We start from the raw sequence: 14,561 nt of genomic DNA on the forward strand, positions 1-14,561 counted from the left end.
CTTTGAAAAAAATGTTTCATTTGAAGTGTTCATTTCAAAATGGAAGACATGCTTATTCAAATTTAGCTTGTGCATTTATTAACCGGTTATCCGCATTGGGAATCATAAGTTATGTAATAAACACTGAATTATAGAAGGATTTTTCCGTATTTCTCGATTATGACAAGGAGTACGGGGCGACAGGGGATGCTCACTCCTCAGTGGCACCTCATCCTGATCCCACTTCTGATGTTTTGTAGGTGCTTGCTCTGCTCCTGTTTTGTATCGTTTAAAGAACTTTTGGACTTGTCGTCTTTATATATTTTATTCTGGAACGTCATGGATTAAATCAGAAGGCAGGTCTCGATGACGCAATAAATTACGTCATTTTTAAAGGTGTATTTTTTTAAACTGTAGACTAGGGGCTGTGAACATAGTTTTTCTTGTTTTTTATTTGATGTATGTTTTTATTGTATGATATGTTTATTAGTTTAGTTATATGAAAACAAAATCATTCTTAATATGTCGTGATCTTCATACGTCAGAGATTACGTCAGATGTTGAGTCATCTCTGAAGATGTCACAAGTAAGCGGTAAGCAATTTTTTTTCATAATACTAATATTTGAACATCGTCGGTAACCCACGGGTGACTCACGTCGATTCTCTCTATCATCAGTTTGAGGAAGCTTGCGGACTTAAAACCCGTGGTTTGCGACGAAAGAAATGAAGTCAAGGTAAAAGTTTTGTGAAAAAATACTTATAGCGAGCAGAGTAAACACGTACCTCGTAAAAGCATTGATCAGTGAAAGAACTAGGCAACAAACAATACCAATAGTCCTCTGAGGGATACAAACGAATTCTGGCGGAAATTTTAGGTCAAAGTCCCATGCCCATGGAGTAGTAAGCGCCCCCTGTGTTCTGAAAAAAAAGGTTGGGCTGGCTATTTTTTCGAATCAGATTATATATTTTCGTGCCAGTCAAGTTGAGTCACTCAAGGATTTATTTTCAAGGACAGTCTCGGCCATCTTTAAAATTTGTGTGTTTGCCATCTCCCTCCCGACTGGTTAAAATGACTCTACCCAAAACCATTTAAACCAACGGCTAGGAAACATTTATTTTTCTATGCACATGGAAAATAAATATGAAAATTCATCAATGATTCAATAATTTCTGTACAAAAAAAATTCACATCTACCTACAGACCAAAATTATTTTTATCCTGATTCCCTGACAAACATTTTAAAGTTGGTCTTATTTATTTTCTCCCAAGGACAGATTATTTACTCAGTATTTTCAACTCTTTTGAGGACAAATTATTCATTAATAAAATATGCTACCACCCCCAACCCCCAACCCCAACCCCCTCAGAATCAAAAATGGCCGTCTCTTAGAATTTTTTTTTTATTGATTATTTTTGTTGCTTTGTTTTTGTCGTAAAGGACCGTCTATTAAAAATAATAAAAGTTGATGTGATTTAAAATGAATTAGATATTAAATAGAAATTAATTCAACTAAATAAACTATTAAATATGATATAATTGATAAGTTATACATTAAAATTTTATTCTGTTCATTCTTTACTGACAGGGGTAATTAGTTATAGTCTGGATCCAAATCTTTTACACATACTTAGCTTGAGTGATATGCGAAAGAGTAAAATATATTTAAATTCCAAAACTTAATTTTGTTGAGGAGGGTAGAGGAGTAAAAATAAGTCAGGTTATTAAAGAAAATAAAGACAAGCATGCCATTTATGGTTGTATAGATACATTATCGCAGAAGAAAAATTGTTTGGTTGCCCTCTCCCGACGGAGTGGCTAAAATGTCCCGAATTGAAATTTTTTTAACATACAAAGAGCAATCATTATTTTTATGTACTCTGGGATATAGAATTTAAAAAAAAACATTGCACTGAAATAGAAATTTTCCGATAAAAAAAATTTCAAGTATCTACCGATTTCAGACTAACTCGGGAGAGGGCAAACAAAAATTATTCTAAAGTTGGCCTGGTAAGAAACAGTGCAATTCTGGGGAGGGGGGTCCCCATGTAATGAATTCAGAATTGGGTAGCTTATATTATTATTAAACTATGGCTTAAAAACGATACACATTTTTTTAGATGTAGCTATGTCGAACTTTTATGGACAGTATGGTATGCCAGCACTTGGTTTTATATCCTCTTCCATTTTAAAGAGCATATTCAATTTTTTTTTTTATCTGAGAATATCAACTGTAGCTTAAAATAACAGTATGTTATTGTCAATAATATTTGCACATTTTTAACATCTTCTTTTCAACAACTGAGCATAGGTAGCAACTATTCCTTCGCCTTGCGCTTGGCACTTGAAGTGAAAGTTGCGGATCCTTCGGATTAGACCTTGAAAACCGAGGTCCCATATCACGGCAGGCATTGTCACGATAAAGATCCCCCACTGCTCAATGACCCTGAGTGCCAAGTAAAGGTCAAAATTTGTAGCCCTTTACTGATATATGGTGACATCTTTTTATGAGTGAAAGATTCTTGAATGGGACAAAATACAATCAATCAATCAATTTAACAGTAACTTCTCTTGATTAACCTCAATGGTACAGTTACCGTACATCGTGCGCAAGGGGAGGCGAGAAGATCATGCTAGATGATCCATGCCATATTAACCTGGCACAGCACATTTTCAATGTAAATTAAGTTCTCAAAGTTGTTTGCTCGTATTACCCAAATTCTGCTTGTAAAAAAGGGAATACTGTCCCATACACTTGAACAGTTGGGACCCGGAATGAAATAAAATCATTACTCTTTTGAATTACAAGAACACAATTTTGACACAAGACTTACATTTGGTGATTTCATCATCACTTAACCAATTTGACGATATTCCATCTCTCTCTTTTTATATCCGTTTTGCATTGATAATGATAATCGTGATGACCGTTATACCGTTTGTAAACATATTGCAATACAGTTAATATATGAAATATATGATATTCAATCAAAAGTCCATTTAACAATACAAATCAGGAACAGAGCAAAGACGGACATGATTGCTGAAATTTTTGTTTCATCAACTTGTTTGTCAGTAACTTACCTCGTTTTGGAAATTGTTCAGTCGCTGAGCATGCTCTTACGCATCGATTCAACTGATATGAATTTCACCAACTTAATAATACTCAACTGTAGAGTGAGTCTGTGATGATTTCAATCTCCAGGCATTGTCACGATGTTATGAAGTTCTGGGTGTTATATGTTTATCCATGGTCTGTCGGAGTATTTCTTAAATGGCCCCTATCTAATACAGGTATTGTTGTTTTATAGGCTGTAAATAGTTTGATTTGATACCATAAACAATTCTCCACTGACAGTTCTGCTACTCTCCTTATAGTAGAAGCAAAACTATCAAGGAAAATAGATTTGACATCTAATTGTAAATTGCATAGGGTTAGTCTTAGCTCTAATTATTTAAAAGTCATGGACAAGAAATCTTTTAAAGAAGGCCAAGCTCCAACGTCATATAAAAAAAGGATTGTAATTGTTGGTAAAAAGTGAAGATCATGTTACAAAAACACACTTATGAAATGAGAAAGCCATAGTATCAACCGTTTAAAAGTTATGCCCAAAGTTTATGTCCATGAATCGATTTCGACTTCTTTTATCAAAATTTTCCCGAACTTTTTCGTAGTCCTCTGACTTTCTTCCTTATTCTATGACACTCGGAACTCGAAAATTACCCGCTAGGTGTCGTTTTTGGATCACTTCCGTAATTTCTGGTTTGACATTTTCCAAATTTTTCACGTTTGACGCTGAATACTTGGATAACTGGGGAATGTCTGGGCAATTAACTGGCACGATTAAAGACAAAAATATCTACCGAAACAAGATATCATGACACATTTTGGTGACATGTAGTAGGTATATGATATTTTAGGCCCGATATTCAAGAGGGGTCCGAATTTACAAACCGAAGTGACTTACCTTCTCTATTTTATAATACCAGGGTATGACTTTTTTAGTAAATCGTTAAATCTATGTTATTTTCTGGATTTTTAACATGGAATACGTTGTAAATATGTACTAGAAACATAATTAATGGCAAAAAAAGAAAAAAAAATATTTTGACCAGGGGTGTATATATTGGGGGGGGGGGTTTCCTGTCCACAAGTACCTGTGAGAAAATTTTGGAAAAATGTGCAGACCATAATCTCATCTGCACGGAAGACTTGTGCAGATTGAGCTTCATCATTTATTCTTAATGCAAGCATTTTTTAAACATGTACTCAATACAGAATTTTCGAGTGAACTTCATTTTATAATGCCCCAGTCATGGCTGTTGCGTTTCTCTGGCGTAAGTATCACTTTGTGTTAGGGGTCCATATTGCTCAAGTTTAAACACAATTCAAAAAATCTGCTTTCTGGAGAGATGCTTTTTAGGGGGGGAATACCTCTTTTTTTCAAAATCTTTTTCTCTTTAATTAGGATTTTCTGATCGCACAGAGGAGTTTACAATATCGATGAAGTGATTTCTTGTATCATCCATTAAAAAATGACTACCTGAATTTTGATTATCTAATTAATAGTGTGAATGTGCTATAGTATATTGTGTTTATATTACGATATATGTGAATATTTTACTTGAAAAAGACGTCAGTGGTAATCTAACAACCAAGCTCTATGATAAACGTGATGACTTTAACTTTACAATCGTCAATTAGTAAAAAAATTTCCCTTATCTATACAGCAATATACCTTCATCACCTGCATACGGAGTTTTTATATCTGAGTTAATTCGATACGCAAGGGCATGATCTACGTATGAACAATTTTTAAAACGAGGTTTATTATAGATGAAAAATGAATATCAAGAATATCAGCATTCAGCAGTCTCGTTTAAAGTAATCATTTCGTATATTCTAGTATGGTCTATGCTATGACCTTGCCAGGAAATACAATTTATCATTGAGTAAAATGCTGACTGACGTTTTTCATACTAATTGTTAGTCCATTATTTAGACACTAAATTGACGACGGATTTTTCCGTTATTTCTAGTGTTGGCAAATCGGACGATTTTTAGTAACCGGTTACTCGCTTAATCTTCCGATCGAGTACCCGGTTACTCGGATGATTTTTTGCCATAGTTTCCGTACTTATTATTAATCTCATCCTTTTACTTATTGGTAAAAATAAACCACAAATGCAACATATATAAATTTTAATTTATTTACAAATACAAACTCTAAAAAACACACAACATTTTCGAAGAATATTGATTTTAAATGTCACCTGAAACGATCTGTTTGTTTTCATTTAAGAAAAAAAATCAACACATGAAGAAGATACGTGTCGTGATCGAGGAGAATCAACATAAGTCACTGGATTCCGAATTTTGTTTCAATCTAAGGTGATTTAGCATATTTATATTTCCACCCGTATATGACAACTCCGATTCAGTTCACATAATTTGCATTTGACAGATTCAGTCTTTCTTTTAAAATATATCCACGCTTTAGATGTTTTTCCTCTGACTATCATTGGTCTAAATTAGGTAATTATAAATCAGGTCTTCAAAGCATGTATCCCTCCTGGTAATCAAAACCCTTAATTATATACGCTGTTAAAACTTATCAAAACAAATCGATCCCAATTTTGCACCAGTAGAGAAAGCCTAACGGTAATTAATTTAGGGAAATGTGTCAGTATACAATTACAAATAGCATAAAAATCATTTTATACGTATTTACTATGAAAAATGTATTTTTATCCGAGTAACCGAATAGCAGTTTTACTAACCGATACTCGCATCGTTCGACGGTTAACCGGTTAACCGGGTGCTCGTTGCCAACACTAGTTATTTCCCGATCATGACAAGGAGCCCACGGCGGGTATGACCGGTCGGCAGGGAATGCTCACTCCGCCATGGCATTTGATCCCACCTCTGATGTTCTGGAGGACCGTGTTTGCTCTGCTCCTATTATGTATTGTTTTATGGACTTTTGATCTTAAATACTGTTTTATCTCCATGTGTTTTTCGTTTAACGAAATACTTCATTAAGTACAACTGTTTTGTAAATAGTTTATTATTGTGCAAAAATGTAGAGAATCAAAGTTGTGACATGCTTATTGAAACAACCCATACTAACCATTTAAAAGTTATTGCCAAGATAAAAAAAACTCCAGGGTCAATTAAGAAAAGATATTTTCAATCATGAGGAAATTTAAAATAGGTCTGGAGTATGAAAGACCTAACACGACTGTTCAAACGTTTTGACCAAGAAGAAAGATAAAGTCAGGTTAAATTTGACAAAAGTGACTCAAACTCCAATTTAAGGTCAAAGTTAATTTTATAAATATTTTGGTATTAAAACAGATGTCATGTCACAAAGATGTGAAATATGTAAACCCTATCTCAAACCAATCAAAAAAAAAATATTAACAATGTTATACTTTTTTGCTGGCAGACGTACAGACGGGTAAAAGTTATACTATATACCTCCCAATCTCTGATTTCGGGGCATAAAAACTCTGTCAGTGAAAAAAATCAATCTTAATCATATTTCGTTATTTAATGGCTTAATTAAGATAAGGACCAAATATGATTGTTTCGAGTAAATCTCGAAGAAATCCTTCATTACATAAGACGCACGTGAGATTTATTTTCATTCGTAACTTCTCGGGCTTTTCATATTAACTGAGAAGACTCTTATTTTTTTAACATTATTTAACCTAGATGGTAGAAATTTATGTAGGAGTCAGTGACGAGAAATTTGACTATTATTATCTACGTAATTGATCAACAGAGAAGGATTATAATATTCTAGCCTCTGACAGCTGAATTGTAAGAAAACATGGCGATGGACTGTTGCGGACGATTTGGAAAAGTTCTCTTGATCGGCATCAACATTTTGTTCTTTGTAAGTACATTTACAATCATTTTGATTTAATCACATTATGTTTGTTAAGATGTAGTTTTATAGTTTTCTTTTGAGAGGAAGGTGAACCTATCCAGACGCCCTTAATGACTAAAACAATGGCGTGTAGTTATGCGCAGTATGTATATATCCATCAATCATCACACACACACATTACAGGCGTGCTTAGTGCTGCTGTACAAAACAAACTCCTCACATAAAGAAGGACAGAGATTTTCAGCTAAAATAGTAATAATACTCTGCTTTCATTAAAGCTGTCTTGTTTTACATCTCGTATTTCGCTCTCTCTATTTTGTAATTAAGAGATTTCTGAATTCTTAACTGTCCTTTCCAATATTAACCAGCCTTTAATGATTCTCTACAGATGAGTTGAAACTGAAAGACAACCTTTAAAACTGTCAGAATACTGGGAGCAGGTGATTCAATATCATCATTCGTTGTCGGATGAAAAATATAACATTCATAACATTATTATTATTATTATCGACGTAAACAAGAAATTTTTATGCCAATATGCATTCATTAAAGAGACTGTTAAAAAAAAAAGAAAACGCAAAATATAGCATAAATTAAGCCAACTTATAGTGATACTTCTGTACGCTCATTTAATTTTGTTCACTGGTAATACCAGCCCATTAAGTAAGTATCACATCAGTATTGTATCTAGTATCAATAGAGAAAAAGGAAATATTTCTCATTTACATATAAGCCAATCAATAAGCAATATAACTTCCCAGAAACAAGAGTCGGTATGAAGAAATTACACCACTTTCCTCATCTCTAGCTTAGCGATCAAACTCTAGCTATATACATATAGAAATTGTTCAGAATGATACATGTACATACCATAAGGAAGTGAGTTTAACATTTTGTTTAATTTTTGGTACTCTGATATTGCACTTCTTGCATTGCTTCATGTTTCTAACCCAGTAACATTCCAGATGCAAGTAATATAGTACTTACATTACTATTAGATACTTGTACGGGAAAATGGGCAGTAGCAATGGAATTATTTTGTCCCAGTCAAATAAGTACGTAGTTCTTGTGTTTTTAGAGAAAAAAAAAACTTTAAGAATGCATTGAAAATTGACCTAGGTAAAAAAGATAGTTATCAGCCTCAAAGATGGAAAAAGGGTGTTGGTGGAGTGTAAAAAAAAAAAAAGAAAAGAAAAAGTAGTCGAGATATCGATAGTTGAGATCGAGAAACATTATTTAAGCTAAACGGAATTTCAGATAAATCGTTATCTATCAACAGTCCTTAATTTAATTTTTGTAATAATTTTTAATTTGTTCCGTTGATTGTCTTTATACTTCCCTCTACTTTGACATGAATTACAGAATAAACTGCCTGTTGCATTTTGATATGAAATTTTTGACCCAGAAACATTTTTTGCCATACTAGTATGACTCAGTGATGTCCCAAATGATGAATTATTAAATAGGCGTTAAAACTTGTTCATTATCTTCACATTTCATTACAATCATTATGTATGGATATGTTTTCCTTCACTTGTTGATAATAAATCATCGTAGATAATTTCATGTTTTGAGTCATTTTTTTTATGGTACATAGTACATCTAATTCATTTCTAGAAAAATCTTTTTTCATTTAACACATCATTGCTCAAATATTCAGAAACCCCAGTCTACCAGATTTCACTTGACATTAATTCACGAGACACTGGGGGAGGGGTAGGGGGGGGGCGACTACCCCTCCACTCCAAGGGATAGAATATATTTTCTTAGAGATTACTTCACAACAAGCAGAGAGCTACAGACCCAAGCATTGTAAAAACCTGTACGTGATTTACGCCGCTTATTTTGGTCGCTCACCTTGGGTATTATTTCTTGTATTTTATGCTTTCCTCTGCTATAAGAATGATATGCTATAGTTTAGCATGTACTAGTATTTCACAACCATTTTTTTAAATACTTTATATACCTTTCAATGGTCCCAAATAGTCCTTTTTGGTTTTGGAATGTCGGTATAACAAAATTCCACTCCGACTTCCATCTTGGAGATCGTGCATAAAAATGTCTTCCAAAGAACAAACGCTTGCCCCAAAATAGGAGTAAACAAGATATGCTTGTAAAACACTGATGCCCCCGTATGGCAGCTTTTCGCGAGTTTTTGAAATTTTTCAAATGTAAGTTTAACTCCAAGGTCAAGGTCAAAACTTTTGGTACTCAAAGGAAGGTCTTATCACAAGGAGCATACCTGTGAAATACAAAAGCCCTAGTACTAACGCTTCAAAATTTATGGTCAAGGTTAAAGTATTTAAAAAGTGGGTAAAACCCTAGGTCGAGGTCAAAAATATTTATACCAGCTGAATGGTCTTGTCACAATAAATACACAAACTCCAAACTTCAAGGTCGAAATTTGTTGGTATTCAAACGAATATCTTGATACAAGAAATACATCTGTGAGATATGAAGGCCACAGAACTAAATGTTAAAAAGTAATGACCAAGGTTAAAGTTTTTTTAAAAGTGAGTCAAAATTAAAGGTCACTATCAAAAGGTCAGAAGTATTTATATCATTAGAAAGGCATGTCATAATGATGTACCAGGACCAACTGTTCAAAAGTTATGGCCAAGGTTGTAGTTTAATTTTTTTATTTGCAAAATGGGTTCCAGGTCAAGGTCAAATATATTGTTTCCGAAAAGAAGGCCTTGTCTCAAGGTATACACATAAAAGTCTTAGCTCTAACCAATCAAGGGTAATGAGCATGGTTAAAGCTTTTGTGGACAAGCAAACAAACAAACAGAGAGACAGACAGGGAAAAAAACTAAATAGCCCCGAATCTTCGATTACGGGATCATAAAAACCTTTTGAAAAGTAGATTAACACTGTACATGTATATATCTACATAGGTATGCTTCCATGGCAGATATGCTTTTCTTTTTAATGGAGGAATTTATACTGTACATTCTGGACAATTCTCTACAATATATGAACAGTAACATATACGTATTCCTGTCCTTTTGTAGCTACTTGGTATAGGTCTACTGATAGCGGGGATTGTAGCCAAAGTCAATGCTATAGCAGACGAGGTATTGCCCGCCCTAAACAAGGTGGAGTTGGCGGGGAACGATCTGGGAAATGTCCTAAACAGCGTGTCTATCCTAGTCATTATTATTGGGGCTTTCATTGTGGTAGTTGCAGGCCTGGGCCTTTTTGGAGCCTGCTGTGAAGTCAGGTGTATGCTAGTTACGGTAAGCTTTCAAACGTAATACATTTCTCATGGCGCTACTAAGTTACAGAAAAAACAGGAAATGCCCTTTATATTTGCATGCAATATAAAAAAGATATCGGTGGGGCCATCCTTAAAAAAAAATTATCATTTTTAGTTGTGTCCTGGGTTTAAACTTCTTAGACAAATCAAGTGTTAAGCTTTTTATCTAAAAAAAATTGTGACAGCTAGAGATACTGACTATAACTTTATTGAATTTTTGCAGTACGCTATCCTGGTTTTGCTTTTGCTTCTTATGAAGATTGCAGCTGTCATATTATGGTTCCAAATGAGAAAAGTGGTAAGTGTAAATGCTGATTTTTTGTTTGAGCTAGTGCCAGTTTTAACTGACATTTTCAAATGGGGGAGGATCCAATAGCCTAAGTCTAATTTTGCCGAATTAGTCAATCGACATTAGAAGCTTACAGGTGTATATGGTACAAGGTAGATTTGTATTTTACTAGTATTTATGGCCCAGCTGCGAAAGCAAATAACAGCATTGTTTTGGTTTGTAAGCCTCATTATTTATTTTTAATTATTTTTAATTGTATTTTAGAGGAACTGGGATTTAACTCTGCTAATGGTAATATCATCATACTCGTAGTTTTCTTCTTAAATACTCAGTAATGAGGAATTTTTTTTAAAATCATGTGATAGTTGTGTTTTGATATTCCCATTACACATACCTATACTGGATCTTGAACTGCAAAAAATTCCTTACAATTAGAGATATATTCCAGGAACTAGTAGATGTTCTATGAAGTCTTTTCTCTTCACTAAAATATTAACAGCAGAGAAGATGGAGCATTTGAAGTACTGTACAGCAGTATACCAGTATTTGAGAAGTGTTATTAATCAGATATTGGTACTCAGAAGTTAAAAAATTGAAATCACAAAGTATTAACAAAATCTATAACAATGAAATTTATGAATGTGTTTCAAATTGGAAGGTTTCAACTTGAACATAAATATATATATATATATATATATATATATATATATATATATATATATATATATATATATATATATATATATATATATATATATATAAAGTTCTTACATTATGCTAGTGAACGCATTGAAACTTATGATAGAATGTATTGCTGAGAAGAGAAGGTTGTCAGCAAGAGAAAAAATTAAAGATTACACTAATAATACACTCAGTATAGTATGACAGAAAATCATTTGAAGTTTGTTGCTCTTCTATTAATTCCTTTCTCCTAATTTAGTAAAATTGTATTGTTTTATTATTGTGTTCTAGTTTAATGAGGAAACCAAGGAGGCGTTGCTGAAGTCCTTGCAGGAAAACTTTATTGACGATTCTTTGAACAGTACTAACGATATTTCCAATGCATGGAACTATGCATTTTTAACTGTACGTAACCATGATAACTTAATATTTTCTTTAAAACCAGAAGACATTTTTGTCAAGCATTAATTGTGATTCTTAGAATAAGTCAAATTAGTCACTTGTCTAACTTTATTTGTTTTTATCTCAAACAAAAACTTAACTGGAAACGATTTAACACATCTCGATTTAAAGCGGAAAAAAACATGTATTATTTATTTGCTTGTGACTTTCTACAATAAAGTTGATATTTTCTACGACGATCAGAAACCGTTATTGCTTTTCTTGAAATCCAGTTGCACAAAACTACGTAAAGGTAACAATAAAGACACATTTGACAGTATATTTTTTCTTTCTAAAATTTATGAGTATGCAGGTCTTGTACAAAAACAATTAGATGTTTTGAATATGTATATACTCCTTTAGTTTGATTGCTGCGGTGTAAATAGAGTACAGGGGACTACAAACGACTTTGATCTGACCCCTTGGTGTACAACTTCCGGTGAATGCCAACAAACAAATGCGCAGATCCCCAAAACCTGCTGTGTGGGAGTCACTGAATCAAACTACAAAACGCAGGCGCCGGCAGACTGTTACGCCAGCGTCTCCAAAAACTACAATACTCAGGTGAGTGTTATTATATTAGTTGAGATATCTGAAGGAAAATCTACAAAAATACATCAAGTTCTGCAAAATAACAAAGCCTAAAAAAACGAGGAATACGTCAAAGATTACATGTATCAGAAAATAATAAAGCTATAGACATTGAAGGACAGAGTTGGGGTTGCACTATAGGTACCTCTTTTCTGGAATTCACATTTAACAAAGAAATCTCTTTTACAAATGTATCCATGTATACAAAACAGAGACTCCTTCTCGACAGCTGCAAGGCTATGTTAGCCATTTTGATATTGAATTAATTTTTTGCTGTTTGAATTCAGAGGGGGTACAATATAAGGTCACAATTATTTATATAGAAAAATGAAAATCTACAAATCTGAGGAACAAGTTTCTTGTGTGGATGTAATAACGATGAACCTCTTGTTAATAGTAATTGATAACATATCATCGTTCTATTACCACTCTTTCGTGCAATTCTGATTATTTTGCTGATTTTAAAGGGTTGTTACGATCGATTTCAAGAGTTGGTTCAAAGTTCATCAGCACCGGTTATTGGGGTTGCGATCACCGTTATGGTAATTGAGGTAAGAATTATTCATGTTTTAAAGGTAGTTTAATACACATTCTAAAAATTATAATGCCTATACTAGGTCCAGTATTTAGGTATATACATATAGAACTCTGCATGATTACCTGATTCTTTGATTTATAATTTGGACTTGGATGTACAAATATGGATATTAGAAGCGATGTTATACTAAACATTTTTCAATGAATTCGTGGTTACCTAAAAAAATTAAATGTAAGTACTAGTATATTACATAACGAGGCCTCTTCCTGGTCAAGTACTTGTAAGTCTAAAACAACCCTCCACCGGCTTGTGTTGGCATCTCAATATGAACGAAACATTCTGGAAGAGAATCAAACAATCAATCAACATTTCACATGAGCAAATCCTCCTCCCCTTTTCTAAAATATGAAAATAGTTGAATGCAGCAAATCTTCACACTATTTTGTCATGAAATTTATTTCCCCCTTTATTTGATAACTTACATTTGAACTTTGTCTTCCCTAGCTGCTGGGCTTTGTTTTTGCCATTGTCCTATGTAAGCAGACAGGATCAGAGTCTATGGCTGTGTAGTGCTACCGCTAGGATTTACACGACAGCAGTAAAGCCAAAACAAACTCCAGCTCACCGCTGCTGTCTATCCACGCAATGATCCAGATATAATGATTTCTTATCAGCTTATGTATAGCTTTGTCAAAGTATAGGATGTAAACAATCAAAATTTTATAATCTTATATCATTCGATATTAAAACATAACTTTATATTTTAGAAACTTATATTAAGTACATGTATATTATTCTTTTTAAAATTTCCCCTAAAATCATGAAGTGTTAGAGGTTTTATATCATATATATCTTTATTGCATGCATCTCAGTAAAAAATTTGCCTTCATTTACTAATGATTACCCGTATTACTTGGAAAAATCATAAGAAAAAAGTTTGTCATTTGTGAGAAAGCTTTTTGTTTTGTTCCGTTTAAATTTGAAGAATGTTGTCTTATTTAAAAGACCTCATCCCCAAGCAGGGATTGTTTAATTTGTGTAGCTATTGTTTCTTGATATAAATTTTGTATTTGTCCTAGTCATTGTTATTGTTTTTTGTTTTAATTGAGTTTTCTTTTTTTTTTTTTTTACATTTTTACACAAATAGTGAAAATTACAATCACCACCAACATTTATTTTTTACTTTTTAAAAATATTTGTCAAACTAAAAAAATTCTTATATGAAAATTATGATTTTTATGTATAACATGTGCTTAATAAGAACGTTGGTTCTTGTGTGTAGAGGTTTCGATTTTTGTTTGGTCACTGTTTTCATCAGGTAAATAGTTTTGCTTGTACTTTTTTACAATTAAATTTTTATAAAATAAAATCTTGACAATTGTATTGCGATTTTCTTCACTGGTTAGAACAAAAGTGAATGAGAATGTGACTTTACGACAAAGATATAATCATTACTGAGTTTGATGGAAAAAAACTCATAAGTCACAACATGCACTGGTCTGGAAACCATCAGCTTTGTTGTCATAATATTGTTTATAACAATCAGTTGGTCCAAAATGAAATTTAAGTTTTATGACACAGTAGTAAGGATTAAATGATAAAACTTCAATATTAGTACTAGTATTATTTATCCACTGCATGTTTTAACTAAGTCTATGTAAAATCTACCTCAAATAATGTTCAATATTTCTTAAAATTGAACTTTACCTGATAAATGCCCCAGTACATGTATTGTTTTATTTAATGATTAATGCAATCACAATCACCAGTAAGACTCGTATCCCTTTTATCTGAATGAAACATCTCATTTCTGTTGCATTTATTTATTTTCTGATCAGACATGAGGACCGATGGTGGTAGCCTAGTGGTAGAGGGTTCGATTCATAA

At 33.0% G+C, this 14,561-nt stretch overlaps 1 protein-coding gene and 1 pseudogene across 1 annotated transcript; both read left to right on the plus strand.

Annotated features, from left to right (window-relative positions):
- LOC134270540 (putative nuclease HARBI1) overlaps positions 1–14,561 on the plus strand; it is a 319,031-nt pseudogene that overhangs the window by 42,415 nt on the left and 262,055 nt on the right.
- On the plus strand, positions 6,622–14,057 carry LOC134270518 (tetraspanin-9-like). Its single transcript, XM_062752744.1, has 7 exons — positions 6,622–6,881; positions 9,890–10,114; positions 10,358–10,432; positions 11,396–11,509; positions 11,909–12,109; positions 12,604–12,687; positions 13,179–14,057. The coding sequence occupies exons 1-7, from the start codon at positions 6,816–6,818 to the stop codon at positions 13,242–13,244; spliced, it is 831 nt and encodes a 276-aa protein (XP_062608728.1). The 5' UTR covers positions 6,622–6,815; the 3' UTR covers positions 13,245–14,057.

This window comes from Saccostrea cucullata, unplaced genomic scaffold, assembly GCF_032062105.1.
Source record: "Saccostrea cucullata isolate Sc308-1 unplaced genomic scaffold, CSIRO_AGI_Scuc_v1 ctg281, whole genome shotgun sequence".
NCBI lineage: Eukaryota > Metazoa > Mollusca > Bivalvia > Ostreida > Ostreidae > Saccostrea > Saccostrea cuccullata.

What these genes read in the sequence shown, in the direction of transcription:
- LOC134270518 (XM_062752744.1), top strand. Translation starts at nt 6,816, where the DNA reads ATGGCGATGGACTGTTGCGGACGATTTGGAAAAGTTCTCTTGATCGGC. An exon ending in TCAGGTGTATGCTAGTTACG is followed by an intron (nt 10,115 to 10,357) that starts GTAAGCTTTCAA and finishes GAATTTTTGCAG; the next exon opens with TACGCTATCCTGGTTTTGCT. An exon ending in GGTTCCAAATGAGAAAAGTG is followed by an intron (nt 10,433 to 11,395) that starts GTAAGTGTAAAT and finishes ATTGTGTTCTAG; the next exon opens with TTTAATGAGGAAACCAAGGA.